General features: G+C 46.3%; 2 protein-coding genes across 2 annotated transcripts; both read right to left on the bottom strand.

Annotated features, from left to right (window-relative positions):
• Positions 1–4,946: 4,946 nt before the first annotated feature.
• Positions 4,947–8,006, bottom strand: LOC136455926 (putative FBD-associated F-box protein At1g61330). The gene is made up of 3 exons (XM_066455650.1): positions 5,958–8,006; positions 5,680–5,859; positions 4,947–5,563 (listed from the first exon to the last, which is right to left on the bottom strand). The coding sequence occupies exons 1-3, from the start codon at positions 6,990–6,992 to the stop codon at positions 5,171–5,173; spliced, it is 1,608 nt and encodes a 535-aa protein (XP_066311747.1). The 5' UTR covers positions 6,993–8,006; the 3' UTR covers positions 4,947–5,170.
• A 211-nt stretch (positions 8,007–8,217) lies between these two features.
• LOC136455927 (ATP-dependent Clp protease proteolytic subunit-related protein 4, chloroplastic-like) lies at positions 8,218–13,813 on the bottom strand. Its single transcript, XM_066455651.1, has 7 exons — positions 13,476–13,813; positions 13,166–13,369; positions 12,676–12,731; positions 10,286–10,412; positions 9,955–10,032; positions 8,517–8,630; positions 8,218–8,446 (listed from the first exon to the last, which is right to left on the bottom strand). The coding sequence occupies exons 1-7, from the start codon at positions 13,692–13,694 to the stop codon at positions 8,375–8,377; spliced, it is 870 nt and encodes a 289-aa protein (XP_066311748.1). The 5' UTR covers positions 13,695–13,813; the 3' UTR covers positions 8,218–8,374.
• Positions 13,814–15,761: the final 1,948 nt, after the last annotated feature.

Genomic DNA, 15,761 nt, shown 5'->3' with positions numbered 1-15,761 from the left:
TGAGCGGTCGACACAACGGGGACTAGCGTGTTGGCAAACACGTGAACCTCGGGAGAAAAATCATCGTGTCAACCTTGTTCTTCCCGTTGGTTTGCATCCCCATTACACAAGCTTGCAATTACTTTTATACATATTAAGCTTGTGTAGTTGCTCTTGTAATTAGATAGCTTGCGTAGCTTGCTAATTACCTTCTTGCTTGTGTAGCATAGAAGTAGCTCCCTTGCGTGGCTAATTTGGTTTTAGTAACCTTGTTAGTCACATTGCTTAGTTTGTGTAGCTAAGTATTTGCGCTCTCTAATTAGGCATTGGTTGCCTTGTTATTGAGCATTGCTAGTGAGCTTAGTTAGCTTTGTGCTTTTGCTTACTAGCATGTGTAGGAGCTCCCTTGTCGCTTAAAGTACTAGTGGCATAGGTTTGTGTAACCTTGCTCCTAGAATTGTTTAGGAGAGCTCTAGCTAGCCCGGCACCTTTGTTGCATAATTGTTATCTTTACAAGGTGCTAGTGAACATATATAGTGGGGTGTAGTCTTAGCTAGACCGTTAGTTTAAATTCCGCATTTGTATCGGTTAGCCGACGCGATTAAGTTTTAGAAAAGACTATTCACCCCCCCTCTAGTCGCCATCTCGACCCTTCAAGAATGTGATCGCGCAGATCACGTTCTTCGAGGGAATGGCGGAGATCGTTATTGCCATCACGGCGATCCCGATTGCCACCCTAGTTGACCCTGCGACCTTGGTTATCATGGTGATTGTCGCGGTTGTCTCGTCGATTATTGTCCCGGTTGTTGCGGTGGTTGTCATCCCGAGCACCATCCTGACCACCGTTTCTGCCTTGACGGTTGTCTGATGGGTCGTTGTTGCGCGAGCCACGTTGGTTGGATGACTATGGGTGACTTGAGTACTAGCGACTGTGGCTTGATTCGACTGAGACGGTCGGAGCCCGAGCTTGGTTTGCAATCTCTACGGTCTGGGCTATAGCAGCCGTCAGGTAGGCTTGTACATCATCACGAATTGCCTAGATTTCTGGGGTATTGGGTAGTCATTGCATTGTCGCCATAGCAACAGCTACATGGGTGCTTGGAGTCCTGAAGACCTGCTTTTCCCCTACCCTATCAAAGGCATTGTTGAGATCGCATGGCTAGAACCTTATGCGTCGTGCCTCCTCTTCTGCCTCGGCTTCGGCTTGTCTGCGATTAAACCGGTCAATATTGTGTGCTTCACGTGCTAGCCTTTCTTGTTCTGTTTTGCCAACTACCAGTGGTTCGTCATTGCTGATGACATTGATCAAGTTTCCTCGCCTTGGTGGGAAAGATGGGAATCGTGGGAAACCCAGAGAGTGGTCTGGGATATCCAGATCATATTCAACTTCTTCATTGTCACGACGCTGGAGCTCAGTGTGGACGGAGCCGATAGATGCGATGCTGGACAGGGAGCTTGAACCACCTTCTTGAACTGTGTGGATCGATCCTTCTTGATACTCCTCGATCCGAACCATGTTGACGAAGTTGCGTGGCTTTGGCCGAGGTCGATGTATAAAACATAGATCCGAGCAGCGTTGTATATTATGCGCATAGTTGGAAGCAATGTTTCACAGGCCGTAGGGCTGAGCCTGGTAGTTCTCCATCGAGGCTTCGCACTCGGAGAGCCAGAGACCCGTTGCGGGGGCTGGTCGGCGATGAATGGAGCGCCCTTCAGGATTAGACGTGACCACGAGATCTGTACTGAGTCGTGCAGGACGACTGGCCCCGAGCTAGTCGGGTAGATCTATTGTGGATAGTGGTTACCTGCTCGGTAGGTTGATTTTGAATCGAATCTACCAGAGCTAGGGTTTCAGCAAGCTTGGTGCCGACCCAATCGATGGAGTCGAGCAGGTCGGTGTTGTCGATCTGTCTCCCTTTGTAGCGAGGAAGCGAACGACGGGTTGTCGGCGTGGCTGAAGACGATGCTGGTGTGGCCGGAGCCAGGTCCAACGTGGTCGGAGCCGTAGCTGATGCTGGTGAAGTAGTGGTCGACGCAGATTGGATCCGCGCCTCCTCCGTGGTCATGGCGATGAAGTTGTCGGAGCTAGTGGTCCAGGTGATCTGGCCGACGGTGAACGTGAGGCCGTTCGGCGTAGCCATGGAATCGGGGATGATGACCATCTTGTTCTTCTGGGGAGCAATACGCACACCCCCTACCTGGCGCACCACTATCGACGAAATACGGTCGGCAGTCTACCTAGGGGTATGCCTAAGGTAGTAGATTATCGGAAGACAGGTGCGCAAGTTACGAACGAGATGGTGACGCAAGACAGACACGAGATTTTATCCAGGTTCGGCCGCCGTGAAGGCATAATACCTACGTCCTGCGTCTGATTGTATTGCTGTATGTCAATGAGATGTTTTTTTAGAGGGGTCCTCTGCCCGCCTTATATAGTCTGAGGGGCAGGGTTACAGATCTGGAAACTAATCCAAACCAGTTACAATTGCCATAGGTGGCCAGATAATGATTCTTATTCTAACCTACCAGGATCTTGCTTGATCTCCAAGTCTGCCTTGATTCCTTGCGCGGGACTCCGAGCAGATTGGTCGGGTCGCGCGTCGTCTTCTAGTGGGCCAGATCCCCTTGTCCAAGCCGGCTCAAGCCTAGCCGTAAGGGTATAGGGGTTAATACCCCACACCCAGGATGCAGACACCGCGACCCTGGCGACGCGCGGCACGCACACGGGCACGCGCCAGACCTCCACGTGGGCAAGCACCACGAGCTGGCTCGCTGCTGTGGCATTGGCCGCCTACTACGAACACCGCCGCTCGATCTGGTAGTGCGAGGAAGGCGGTGAAGGAGTAGCCAAAACAGATGGTAGAGACACCACACGCAAATTCGGCCTCGAAAGCCATCGAGTCACTCTCGCTGAAGGTCAACCAAGGATGCAAGGGGCGATGGCGGCATTCTGGATGGTGCCAGCGCCGCCCAGGGCTTGCTGGACTGGCATGGATGCCTCATGGTACGCGAGCTCCACGACATGTTGTCTACCCCGAGCAGCGACAAGAAGAGAACCAGGATTTGGGAGCGTCGAAGCGAGGGGGAGAATCGATTAAGGGATTAGGGATATATTTCACATGCACCTTACGGATTTGCTGGATTGGGAAGGGGGAGTAAATTAAAGGAAGAGGACCAGAGGAGATGCTATTGCTACGTTTTTTTTAGGAGGTGTTACAAAGCATAAGAACGTATGTAAGACGTTACTGTGACTTACTAAGAGTAAGGCTGGACGAAAAACTCGAAGCTCGTTAGCTCGCTCGGCTCGTGGCTGGCTTGACTCGGCTCGGCTCGGCTCGTTATGATAACAAGCCGAGCCGAGTCAAGATTTTAGCTCGTTAGCTGTAACGAGCCAACTCGAGCCAGCTCACGAGCCGCTCGCGAGCTAAACGAGCCAAGCTTTTCGGGAAAAAAATATCAAAACTTATATTAATTTTTGTATTACTTCATGTCTTGCACTTTACAATTGACTGGTAACTGGTCTAGACCCTATAAATTGACTGGTAACTGGTCTAGATACATTTCTTTTATATTATTATTATTCTCAAACTTTAGATAAATACAAATATTATATTTTGTATATTTTTATACCTGACTCGCGAGCTTAACGAGCCAGCTCGAGCTTTTAACGAGCCGAGCCGAGCTAGCTTTCTGGCTCGTTAGGATAACAAGCTGAGCCGAGCTAGCTCGTTATCTTAACGAGCCAGAACAAGCCGAGCCGAGTCGAGCCAGCTCGTTATCTAGCCTTAACCATGAGGTCCTTTCGCCTTTGGTAGCTTCTCAAGGTTTCATTTTTTTCATTTTATTATGCTAAGTTGAAAGTGGATAATAACCCGACTTTTGCTAGTGTACAATACATGATAGCATGTGCTAGTTTAGGATCTTGTACATGTTTTACTTGGTTTTGTACTTTATGCCAAGAATAAATAAAATGTATTCATCACCACTTATTCTCCCTTCATCGGTAAAGTTAGAATACTATATATTTTATTAAATACAGAGCCCACCTTTACATGGAGTAATATATTTACACTCGTTTTGACTTGTTTAACTAGGACAACACCTTGTGAGTTGTGACATGCCACCTTGCATCTTACTAGAAAATTATATACTAGAGCTGCCCTTAGAAGGCATAAGGTAGACTAGAAGTGTTTTTGCTAGGTTTTGTAATGATAATATTTGGAGGATATTAGACATATCAAACAATTTATTTATTAAAACTCAATCCATAAATATAGCTTTCCCAGCTTTTCAAAAGGCAAGTTTTGCAACATATATAGCTTTCAAAAACACAGTTTAAAGAAACATGTCCTTATCGTTTGCATACATCGTACTCATTTGTGGATTGTACTTTTTTCATTTGTGGATTGTACTTTTTCCGTTCAAATTTTAAGGGCATGTCTGGATTTCGACCTCTAAACTTTAGAGCTAAAGCTCCAAACAAGTGATCTAAAGTTAGCTCTAATCCTTAGCCCACCTCATATTAGAGCTTTAGAGCTCAAAAGTGAGCTAAAGTGCTCTAAAGCTTTTAGTGCTATAAAGTTTAGAGGAGGGGATCCAAACAGGCCCAAGTCGTTTTAGTTTTGTTTTGGATCAAACTTGTCTGAACTTTGACAAGTTTATAGAAAATGTATTAACATATACTCTCTCTCTGCTCTATAAATAATACAACTTTTTACATTTACTATGGTTGACATCATACATTCATATGATGCTTCGTTTTAGGACATCATTTCTAGAGTTGAGGGTCCCACAAACTAGTATGAAGATAGAGTTGTATTTTTTTAGACAATATCTGAATGCTAGAATTGCACCGGACAGGTAGTATAATGTCAAATAAATGTTGGATTGAAATATAATTCATAATGTATCAAATGAATATTGTTTGACTTTGTATCTGTTTATGGTTTTTGGTATAGATTTGGTCAGAGTTACGAAAAGTTTGTCTTCAGACAAATTAAGATATAATAACTTATAATTTGGAACCGTATACAGTGCTAAAAGAGAGAGTAGAGCAGGCCGATCTAACACCAACCGTATACAATGCTAAAAGAGAGAGTAGAGCAGGCCGATCTAACACCTTAATTTTTGGTACAAGAGCTGCAGTGGTTATATATCGTCGAATCATATGCCTGATCGGTGCATGCATAGTTTAGTTAGCTACATACTCATCATCCTCGTGGAAGAACCTGGTGTGTGCATGGTTCGGGCTATCGTCTTCCTTGGGCCGGCGCACGGAGACGCGTGCCTCGCGCGACGACCTCTGCAACTCCGACACCCGCTCTCGCATGGCTTTTAGTTGCTCGTCTGCCGGAGCTTTCTCTCCTGCCGGAGTGAGCAGCACCAGCCGCTCCAGGCTAGGGGCCCTCTTCAGGAAGAAGGTGAGCAGCCGCAGCTCTCGCCTTGTCCCCCTAAAATTCACAACCTTGATGAAGGTCAGCTGGTGAAGGACGATCTCGTGCTCGAGTGTCATGTCTGCGCCGTCGGTCTCGTCTGCACGCGCTGCTGCCTTGCTGTCCCATCCGTATCCAGGATCGCTGGGGAGCTGCAGATAGATTCAGCATGCATTCAGGTCCAAATTGAACACATTTTTCTCAGTTCAGAGGTGCAAACTCATCAAAGTTCAGTTTGGGCAAGAGAGAGAGAGAGAGCTTTACATACGCGGAGAAAGAGACGTTGGAGGACCGGAAGCGGCGTGAGCATGAAGAAAGTGGACACGTGCTCCTGGTCTTCATTGTCCCAGTAGAAACATGGCTCTGGGGAGGCCAGCAGCAGCTGCAGCTCTTCTAGCTTCGGCATCTCCCTAAATGCGCTCTCATCCCAGCCGTGTTGGTAAAGAAGCTGACCGACAAGAGTACATAATTAGCCTGTTATCTTCTTCCGTGCAGTGTCTACTGAAGTACTGAATTGTACAGTGTTTGTGAGCGAGAAATCGGTACCAGCAAGCCGATGGAGCAAAGCGTCAAGACCCGGGCATGTGCGACGACGTAGTACAGGCAGGGGTAAGCCATGTCGTGGACGATGTTGTAGTCGCCACAGCCGAGGTGCGACAGGTACGCGTCCCGCAGCACCGGCATGTCGCCGAAGTCGAAGCAAACAGGGTTGGCCTCCTGCCAGCTCTGGTCCGGTTCGCTCCAGCAGACGTGGCCGTACAGGGTGAGCGACTCCAGCGCGGGCGCGGCGACCCGGAGCTCTTGCACGGCGCGGCAGCCCAGGAGCTGCAGGTCCCGCAGCCGCTCGCTGGCGACACTCACCGAGGTGAGCAGGGGGCAGCTCCTGAGGCTGAGGGACTCCAGCGCCCGGCAGCCGGCGAGAATGCCCCGGACCGCCTCGTCGGTGACGTCGGCGTTGCTGAGGGAGAGCGAGCGGAGGCCGGCGAGGCCCGCCGCGGGGAGCCGGACGGCACGGAGGCTGAGCCCGCCGAACGCGACCCGCTCCAACGAGTTCCTGGCCTGGAACAGGTCGCCGGGGAGCTCCAGGAAGGCCGCGTCGGAGTCGTCGTCGTTCTGCGACGGCGTCAGGTGCAGGACGTCCACCTCGACCTCCCTGGCGCCCCTCCTCACGGCGGCCGCGATCCACCCGATGACGTCCCGCCCGAACGCGCCGTCGCTCGGCCCTGACGACGGCGGGGACGCCAGCGCCACGCGGAGCACGTCGAGCGGCGAGCCGTGCTCGGCGTGGAGCCGGAGGCAGCGACTCACCGTGGCCGCGGCCCGCGCCGGCGGCTGGCCGCGGGCGAAGGCTCGGTCGTTGAGGTCGAGGACACGGGAGGCGGCCAGCGCGCGGAGCCACTGGCGCGCCCACCGCCGGGAGAGCGCGCTGGTGCGGACGGCCTGCTTCAGCGGGAGGGCGCGGAGGATGGCGTCGAGGAGATCGTCGGGGAGGCTGCTCAGCCGGTCCTCCTCTTCCATGGCTCCACGGTTGCTGCCGCTGCCGCTGCCGCTCTTGGTCGACTGGTGCGGGTGCGATTCCATGTCACGCCGGGCGCAGGGTCGATTTCGCTTTGATTGATTGAAGGGTCGTATGTCAAATGCGTTGGTGCTCCCGCAGCTTCGCAACAACTTTTGGCCTGGGGGGAGGGATGTCGTGGCGGCTTCCGTTGCAACATTGGACAGATCACAGATGCACGTGTCATGTGTGCAAGTGTGAACTGGAAAAGGCCTCACGAACCACACTCTAGGCAGCGGTTCGCCTGCTTGCGATACAGGGGAAGCTTTTCAAAACAAGCACACACAAACTGTATGCCTGGGAAGCGATTTTTTTTTCAGAAGTTGAACAAAATAAAAGTATTTAACCATTGTATACCAATCCAACCTTTTGCGCCAATCGTACTTGTTTGCAACATTTATCATGCAGATCAAAAAAAAAATTGGAAGAAACGCGAATCGGATTAATGTTGCTGCAACATTTATCGTACTTGTATGCCCAGGAAATGTTGCTGCTATCATGTAAAAGTCTCCTCGACCAAAATTTATCATGCTTCACTAATCACCATGATGCAGCAAGTCTATCAAACCGGTAACTTTCACAAGTATATTCATTCAAAAAACAACTTTCACAAGTATATTTTAAAATATATTTGTAATACAGGATTTTCAAGGTGCAACACTAGGAAAACACAGAATTAAACTGCCTAAATACATCAAATCCTAGGGAATACTAACAGAAAACATAAATACCCAGAGCAAAATTAGCCAATAAAAAAGCACATAAAAACTGCAAGACTGATTGCTTAGATGTAAAAATGAAAAGAACACGAGAATCTGAAGAGAGAGAAATACTTTTTTGTTCAAAATACTGTACCTCGTGCTAGAAATTCTCCAAAATTTCTACGAACATGCAATTCCATTAGAATTCTATAGGTTCACATTCCATAGGGTTTTTTTTTTTCGCCTGCATAGTTCAAACCCTATGAATTTTCTATATTTTTCCTTCGCTTCAAATTATGTAGATCAGGCCCTACTTGCTTTATTGAAATTTTGTGGATTGCTACTTGCAGGCTGTAACAATCTATGAGCTGAGCTGAAACAATCAACGGTCCAGATTGTAACAAGCCACACAGTAAATTGCCACGATCCAACTATATGCTTCCCCTGCAAGCTAAAACACTCAAACAGGGCACCAACGCTCAACAACCTACCAAAATTCATCTTTCAGCACGCCCATTGGGTAAGGGCAATACGGTGTCGAAATGGCAGAGGAAGGAAATGCTTGTTCATTGCATTGGCTACTCAATTATGTGCTCTACGCCTCTACAGCCAGCTAATGAGTGATTGAGTAGTAACTACTCAATACTCAAGCACATGTGAATGACCACTAAACATACAAAGACGTGTCTACTTGTGAAAAAAGAACACTATATCAAATTTGATCTTTTGAGTTCTGACACGACACCGCCATCTTCCTGGATTTTCTCGTTGTATATCACCTGTAGAACATGCAGTTGTTGTCAGATCAGATTGAGTAGTTTCTTCTGGTCTGCCGTGGTGATTGTTTACCTTGTCAATGATGCCGTAATCCACAGCTTCACTGGGGCTAAAGTATTTAGGACGTCTGATGTCCCGAGCAATCTCTTCAATCGGTTTACCAATGTGTCTTGCCAGCAGCTTAACCTGAACGCAAATTAAGACAGTAAATTGTATACTGGAAGAAACTTCTCACCCCATTGGGAATTGCAGCAAGAAAGAATAACTAAGTTTCATGCAAGGAAATATCTAGGCTACAGTTTTGAGATATATTTTTCCAATGCAAAGTGACTGAGATCTGTATATTCAAACTAGATGCAATGTGTTTCAGCCAACAACCCAACATTAGGCCAAGAAGAGATTCAGGTTTTCCTAACATTAGGCCAAAGTACTGTTCTCAACATCCATGGTCACTACACACTACAATGTTTTGGTGTAAGCTTCAGATAACTTTCATGTAAGTAAACTTCATAAATTGAGTTGTGATCGATTACTACAGATGAAAATGGCTTATATACATCAAGTGGAATACAGTGAAAAAATAACCATGAAGTACATAATTCCACATTCATGTATCTCACTTATTTTGAGGACATAAGATCATAGCAAATTAGATAATACCTAAAATAGAAAAATCAACTCCCTATCCATAGAATGGAAGCCCTTCTTTTTTTCTCACGCAAAGCTTGGTCAAAAGTTTTAACACCTGTGCTGGGTCTCAAAACAATCGTACTTCTTACTGCATTGTGATTCTATACAGACAGGAACATGACCAAGGCAGCATGGGCACCATAATAGTTCCCCTGCACAACCAGGTTTCCCAGGGCACCTGACTACCACTATGAACCAGAAACCATAAAGATGGCTTCCCAATGTACAAACTCTTCTTAACACAAACTCATTTTAAACCAGTAACCATGAATAGCAATTAGTGATCTTTTTGTGGACTGCCTGTATTTGGAAACCGAAAAGAGTTACTTCGAGACTAGGAAAAAGTTGGATGGATGGATGGTCGTATTAATGATAGTAGGATGGTCATTTTCTTTTTTTTCCTCAATAGTTCTTCCAATCAGAAGGGCAGGCCTGGTGCAGTAGGTGAGAGCTGTCTCACTGAGTCACCAGGTCGTGGGTTCGAAGCAGCCTCTCCACAGATTTTGCGGGGAAAGGCTTGTCTCGGTTTATCCCTTCCCCAGACCCCACTCATGTGGGAGCCTCCGGCACTGGGTCTGCCCTTTTAATAGTTCTTCCAATCACCAATGAAGTGAATGAACTCAAGAAATATAAGTTCGACACTGCGCAAGCACAAGTTTCTATGTTTGTACATTGATAATGTGGAGCAATAATATCAACTGCTCAAAACAAGGTAGCATTAGCTATGCTAGATTAGTTTAAATCCATGATAATTTTATTAATTCTTTATTTATACATGCCCTCAAAAAAATCTTTATTCATAGAAGAGATGGAAAAATACCATTTCTATCTTGACATTTCGCATCTCTTTTCTTGCAATGTCAACGTCGGTCGCCTGACCTTGAAAACGACCAATTGGCTGCACATTGCATGTCACAATGGTAAGACATTCTAGTTTCACATTATTAGCAAACAAATACCAATGATACTGCACATATTTTGTGTGTCCATAAACAAAGTATGTGCAAGTGCAGCACGGTATTGGAGCAAGGGTGTAAGATCATAGTACATTCTGCAGTATAATGTTACTCTTATTTGTGTGCCATGAGCATTAACCTCAAATAACAAAGAAATTAGAATGCATATATATCAACAGAAGAAAAAGAAATAACCTGTTTTATCATTATTGTCGATGATGGAAGTGCAGCACGGTTACCTTTAGCACCAGCAGCTAAGAGCAAAGCAGCTTCTCCCCATGCATTACCGACACACAGAGTGAAAATAGGAACTTTAACATACCTGCAATGGGGGTAGAGATATTAAGCTAGTACTCCATAGTTCTTTTTAAAGAGAAAAAAAGGAATAAGAGCTGGCATGGTAATGCCAATTGGAACAAGGGGAAGTTAACAGACTACTACAAGTGAAGTAATGCATGTTATGAATCACTGAAGAAGGCACACCTAATGGACTACTCTATTTTGTACAAGGGGACAAAATATAAGAAACTGAATCAACATTGTACCTTAATTCTTATTTATTAACTATATTGGTAGTGTTTAATGTGCTAGACTTGACTCACAAAATTTTGGGGAACTTCAAACCTCAGCAAAGTCCCATAGGCTACTGTGTTCAGCTCTTATCTTGAAGTTTAACAGTTACTAGACCAAAGGCACCTGGCCCTGCTTTTTGTAGAAAGCTTATCAGTTTAGCAGTTATAGAAGGGGAAAACCTCAGACGTCCAACAAGTGTAGTTATATATAACACCGAGCATGCGGCTTCACACTTTATTCCACTATATATGTTACTTTAGAACAAGTGATTTAAGGACATGTATAACAATGTTGTGACTAGTGTTCGAACAAGTGATGGCGACACGGATGACTTCCCGATTAGGATAGGACTACATCAAGGGTCAGCTTTGAGCTCTTATCTGTTTGCCTTAGTGATGGATGAGGTCACAAGGGGCATACAAGGGGACATCCCTTGGTGTATGCTTTTCGCGGACGATGTAGTGCTAGTTGATGAAAGCCGGACAGGAGTGAATCAGAAACTGGAGTTATGGCGGGAGACTTTGGAGTCCAAAGGTTTTAGACTCAGTAGAACTAAAACTGAGTATATGAGATGTGACTTCGGCACAACTACTCGGGAGGAGGAAGATATTAGTTTGGAAGGTCAAGTAGTGCCTAGGAAGGATTTCGATATTTAGGATCAATGCTACAGAGAGACAGGGATATTGATGAAGATGTTAGCCATAGAATCAAAGCAGGGTGGATGAAGTGGCGCAAAGCATCTGGTGTCCTATGTGACAAAAGGGTACCACAGAAGCTAAAAGGCAAGTTTTATAGGACAGCGATTAGACCTGCTATGTTGTATGGTGCAGAATGTTGGCCTACGAAAATACGACATGTTCAATAGATAAGTGTCGTGGAAATGCGTATGTTGCGTTGGATTTGCGGTCATACAAGAAGGGATCGAGTTTGGAACGATGATATACGTGATAGATTAGGGGTAGCACCAATTGAAGAAAAGCTTGTCCAACACCGGTTGAGATGGTTTGGACATGTCCAACGGAGACCTCCAGAGGCACCGGTGCGTAATGGAATCCTAAGCCAGGATAGTAACGTGAAGAGAGGCAGAGGAAGACCGAAGTTGACTTGGGTAGAGGCAATAAAAGGAGACTTGAAAGGATGGAATATACCCAAAGACTTAGCCTTAGATAGGAGTGCTTGGAAAACAGCTATTCACGTGCCTGAACCTTGATTGCTTCTACTGGGTTTCAACTCTAGCCTACCCCAACTTATTTGGGACTTAAAGGCTTTGTTGTTGTTGTTGTTGTTGTATATGTTACTTTAGAAATATGAGTATGATTGAACTCTAATAGCTTTAACTAACAACATATTAAAGTAAAAAAGTACTGGCAGATTCATTACTAAAAAAGAACTTATAAAATGCTAATATTACTAACGTTGCGATAAAAGTTAATGGACAAAATAGCATCTTGACATGGAGTGCAGTAAACATGGAATTGGCCCGAAGAGAACTTGGACAAGTGTTATAGTTATAGTATTTGGTCACGGCCTCACGGACAATGTTCCTCGTTTCTAGTGGGGCTAGTCGGTAAGCAGGCATGGGTGGGATGTAAAAATGGGGTAGTGGCATGGACTCAGTAGCTTGTTTTACATTCTAAAGAGCTCTGATCTACATAGAAGATAAAATATTTGAGTTCAGTCTGAGTTTTTCAAGCCACATGCTTGCCAGCCACAAAAACAGGCATGTTCCTTATAAGTGGCATGGACTCAATAGCTATTGTTTTGTACAAAAGAGCTCCGATCTACATAGAAGATAAAATATTTCAGTTCAGTGAGTTTTTCAGGCCATATGCTTGCCAGGCAGCCACAAAAATAGGCATGTTTCTTATAATGAGCTAACTACAATACAAGTTCACATCGAGAACATGTGGAAAGCATCAGCCAAGTGAAGTCATTAAGAGGGGGATTAGGAATAGCAATAGATTTGAAAGGAACATGAAAGCAGTATAAATACATAGTATGTCAAAGCTGACCTCATAGCATCATATACTGCAAGAGCTTCTGTCTCATAACCTAACTTCTCGCCATTCTGAATAAGGAGGGAGAAAGCATATCAGATGATATGAAGATTGGATTAGAGCAATAATTAATCTGTGATTGTTAGAGATAAGTTGCTATAACAAAATTTAGAAAACTCTGTTCGGTGGGTGAGAAAACAAATACACTTACACATATTCTAGGTGAACAAAACTAATGATTAAAGAGCCAAAAATCCACAGGCTAAGATAAATTGATGCCCAATTCAAGCCTACAGAAAGGTATTTGGAGCCATTGGTCTGTCAAATAACCCAGGCATACTTCAAGCTCCTAGCCTTATCATGTTTATTGTTTTCCTATTCCTAGGTAGGTGTGTTTCCATTTTGGCTGTGAGCTCCGATCTACGTCCTCACTCATTGGATACAACCAAGTAATAATCGCCATACAAGGAAATCAAGGAAAGGTGAATCAGAAGCAGCACCAAACCTTGGTGGTGCCAGTGGAGTTGATGTACAGGTAGATTGGCTTCTCGGCGTCGTCGTACTGGAGGTAGAGGAACTCGGCGAGCATGAGCTCCGTGACCGACGGCACGAGGCACATCCCCAGGTACACGATCCGGTTCTTGTACAGGAACGAGGCCAAATCCGGCGGTGGCTGCTCCCACGCGGTTCCCCTCAGGAACGGCACCACCTGCAGGCGGGAGCCAACAACAGACAAAGACACTATTTAGGCGTTATTATCGCACTCCAGACACGGCGAATTCGCGCCCCGGAGCTCGGCCAAGCGCGGACCGTACCATCGCGACAACATCCCTGGCGCCGCAGCCGCCGTCGACGGCGGGTTCTCGGTGGGGGCTCAGGAACCGCGGCTTGGCGGCGGCGAGCGCGCGGGGCCCGGCGGCGAGGCGGAGCTGGGATGAGGGCGAGGCGGGGAGGGAACAACGCGGCGAGAAGAGTGTGCGGGCATCTAGGGCGACGCGGGGAGGGGACAAAGCGGCGGCGGCGGCTGCCTCCATGGCCAGGCGGCAGTGCGGACTGCGGAGGGGACTGGGAGCGGGCTGAGCTGAGAGGAGGTGGCACCGGTCGGAGTGCGGATAAGCCCCCGCAGTCGGCGGTTTGGCTTTGGCCCGTAGACCGGAACTGACGGACTGACGGAGTGACCGGCGAGACGGATGAAAAAGAGACTCGCTATCTCGTGCCATCATCACGGTCTAATCTCTAAATCACTATTTTAAAAGCTATTTAAATAAAAATGGTTTATGTGTCTTTCCAGTTTAAAAAGTTATTTGAATAGAAACAATTCCTGGTATCTTTCGTCTTCCAACAAGTTCTCTATATCTTACGATAATGATACGATGCAAGCGTACGTATGTTCAGACGTCGCGTGCCCGCACTCCGTCTTATCCAACGCTGCTCGTCAGTGCGCTTCTAAAAAAAAACTGACACCACGCTCTCTTCTAGCGCAAGGGCGCTCGTCGTGGCATTCTCTATAGCGCGCGGAGCTGCATCTGCTCCCATCCCGCACTGCCCCGTGCTCCTCTCCCCATACTCCATGTCGCATGGCATGGCCGCCCCGCCCCACTCTACTACGTCGCCTCCCACCAAGCCCACTCTCGCGAGCCGCCGCAGCCATCCCCTGTGGTGCCCCCCATCCCCGAGCTGCGTCCCCTGCTGTGCCATGACGTGCTCCGTCCTCCGCCACGCCAAGGCCAGGCGGTCAGTAGACATATTGCAAGCGTATATTTTAAGTATTCTAGATGTTTCATAGGTATGTTGCAAGTGTTTCATGTGGATATTGTAAAAGTAGATTGGATGTTGCATATATTGCAATTGTTTCAGAGACATGTTGCAAGCGTTTGTTCAAAATATTTCATCTGTTTTTAGACATATGTTTGCAAGCGTTTTTTTGGATGTTACATATATTTCACACATGTTGCAAGAGTATGTTCCAAGGATTTCAGTTGTTTCGGTCTTATGTTGCAGTAAATGTTTTCATGTTGAAGTTGCAAGTGTTTTATCTGGATGTTGCATAGGTTTCACACATATGTTTCAAGTGTATGTTTCAAATGTTTCATCAGCTTTAGACATTTGTTGCATTCAAGTGTTTTTATGTTGCAAGTGTTTCATATTTCATAGGTCTGTTCAGAGAGTCATAGGGCGCGGCCTGGGCGCTGGGGATGGGGCACGGCGAGCCAGGTGCCCGCGGATGGGGCGCGTGGCGCGCCTGGGGTCCTCTGGGCAGGGCGTGCTCATCCTCATTTCAGCTTTTGGGTCCCGCCCACACGGAGAGAGGGGAGCGGTGTCGCTGGGAAGGAGCCGCAAGCGCAGCGACTAGGGCGGGGTGCACATGCGGGGTATTACGAGGCGGATGGGAGCGGGCTGCGCGAGCGTTCGGATGAGGGCGTCCGTCTGGATGTTCCGGCGGTAGCCACGCCCTATATCTTATGTCTACTCTAGAGAATCATCTTTGCTCAAATCCATAATAAAGTATAACAATATTTGAAAATCTGATTAGAGAAGCTGTTGAATAGTATTTATTCACCAAAATCTATATTATATCAATTAGAAAGAATATAAAAAGACTTGCAGTTATTTTTAGTCTCGAGAGAAACTTAATCATCAACTACCATCTACGCTTTCCTTTTAATTGCACGCCGTTGCCGTCTTTTTTTTTTTTTTTTACTTTTTCACAAATCACTGATATCTATGTCATCAAACTAGTTCTAGTTAATCCACCATAAAATGCTTCCTGACAGTTATAAATATGATTTGTTTAATATATACTAGATAACCTTGTGCGTTGCTCTGATAAATTATAGGTGACCGTAAATAATAACTAAATGCCCTGTTCGTTTGAACTTATCAGCCATGGAATAGTATTTTTTTCCTCTCATAACAAAACAGCCGTAGCCGGCTTATCAGCCGCAAAAAACCATCAGCCAAATAGCTTGTAAGTTGTATAGTTCTATGAGGAGAAGAAATAGTTACACAACCAAAACATGTCCAAATGTAATGTTGAGGCTATATTTTGCTATATGTGGATGTAATTGTATGTTTGAATGTACTCGATATAATGTACTATA

This window comes from Miscanthus floridulus, chromosome 6 (genome assembly GCF_019320115.1).
Source record: "Miscanthus floridulus cultivar M001 chromosome 6, ASM1932011v1, whole genome shotgun sequence".
Lineage (NCBI taxonomy): Eukaryota > Viridiplantae > Streptophyta > Magnoliopsida > Poales > Poaceae > Miscanthus > Miscanthus floridulus.
This window is presented reverse-complemented; position numbering and strand designations above follow the sequence as displayed.

Coding starts and splice junctions, on each gene's coding strand:
- LOC136455926 (XM_066455650.1), bottom strand. CDS start 6,992: ATGGAATCGCACCCGCACCAGTCGACCAAGAGCGGCAGCGGCAGCGGC. Junction 5,860..5,957: donor TTTGCTCCATCGGCTTGCTG/GTACCGATTTCT, acceptor CTTGTCGGTCAG/CTTCTTTACCAACACGGCTG. Junction 5,564..5,679: donor TCCAACGTCTCTTTCTCCGC/GTATGTAAAGCT, acceptor ATCTATCTGCAG/CTCCCCAGCGATCCTGGATA.
- LOC136455927 (XM_066455651.1), bottom strand. CDS start 13,694: ATGGAGGCAGCCGCCGCCGCCGCTTTGTCCCCTCCCCGCGTCGCCCTA. Junction 13,370..13,475: donor CCAGGGATGTTGTCGCGATG/GTACGGTCCGCG, acceptor TCCCGCCTGCAG/GTGGTGCCGTTCCTGAGGGG. Junction 8,631..9,954: donor GAAATGTCAAGATAGAAATG/GTATTTTTCCAT, acceptor ATTTGCGTTCAG/GTTAAGCTGCTGGCAAGACA.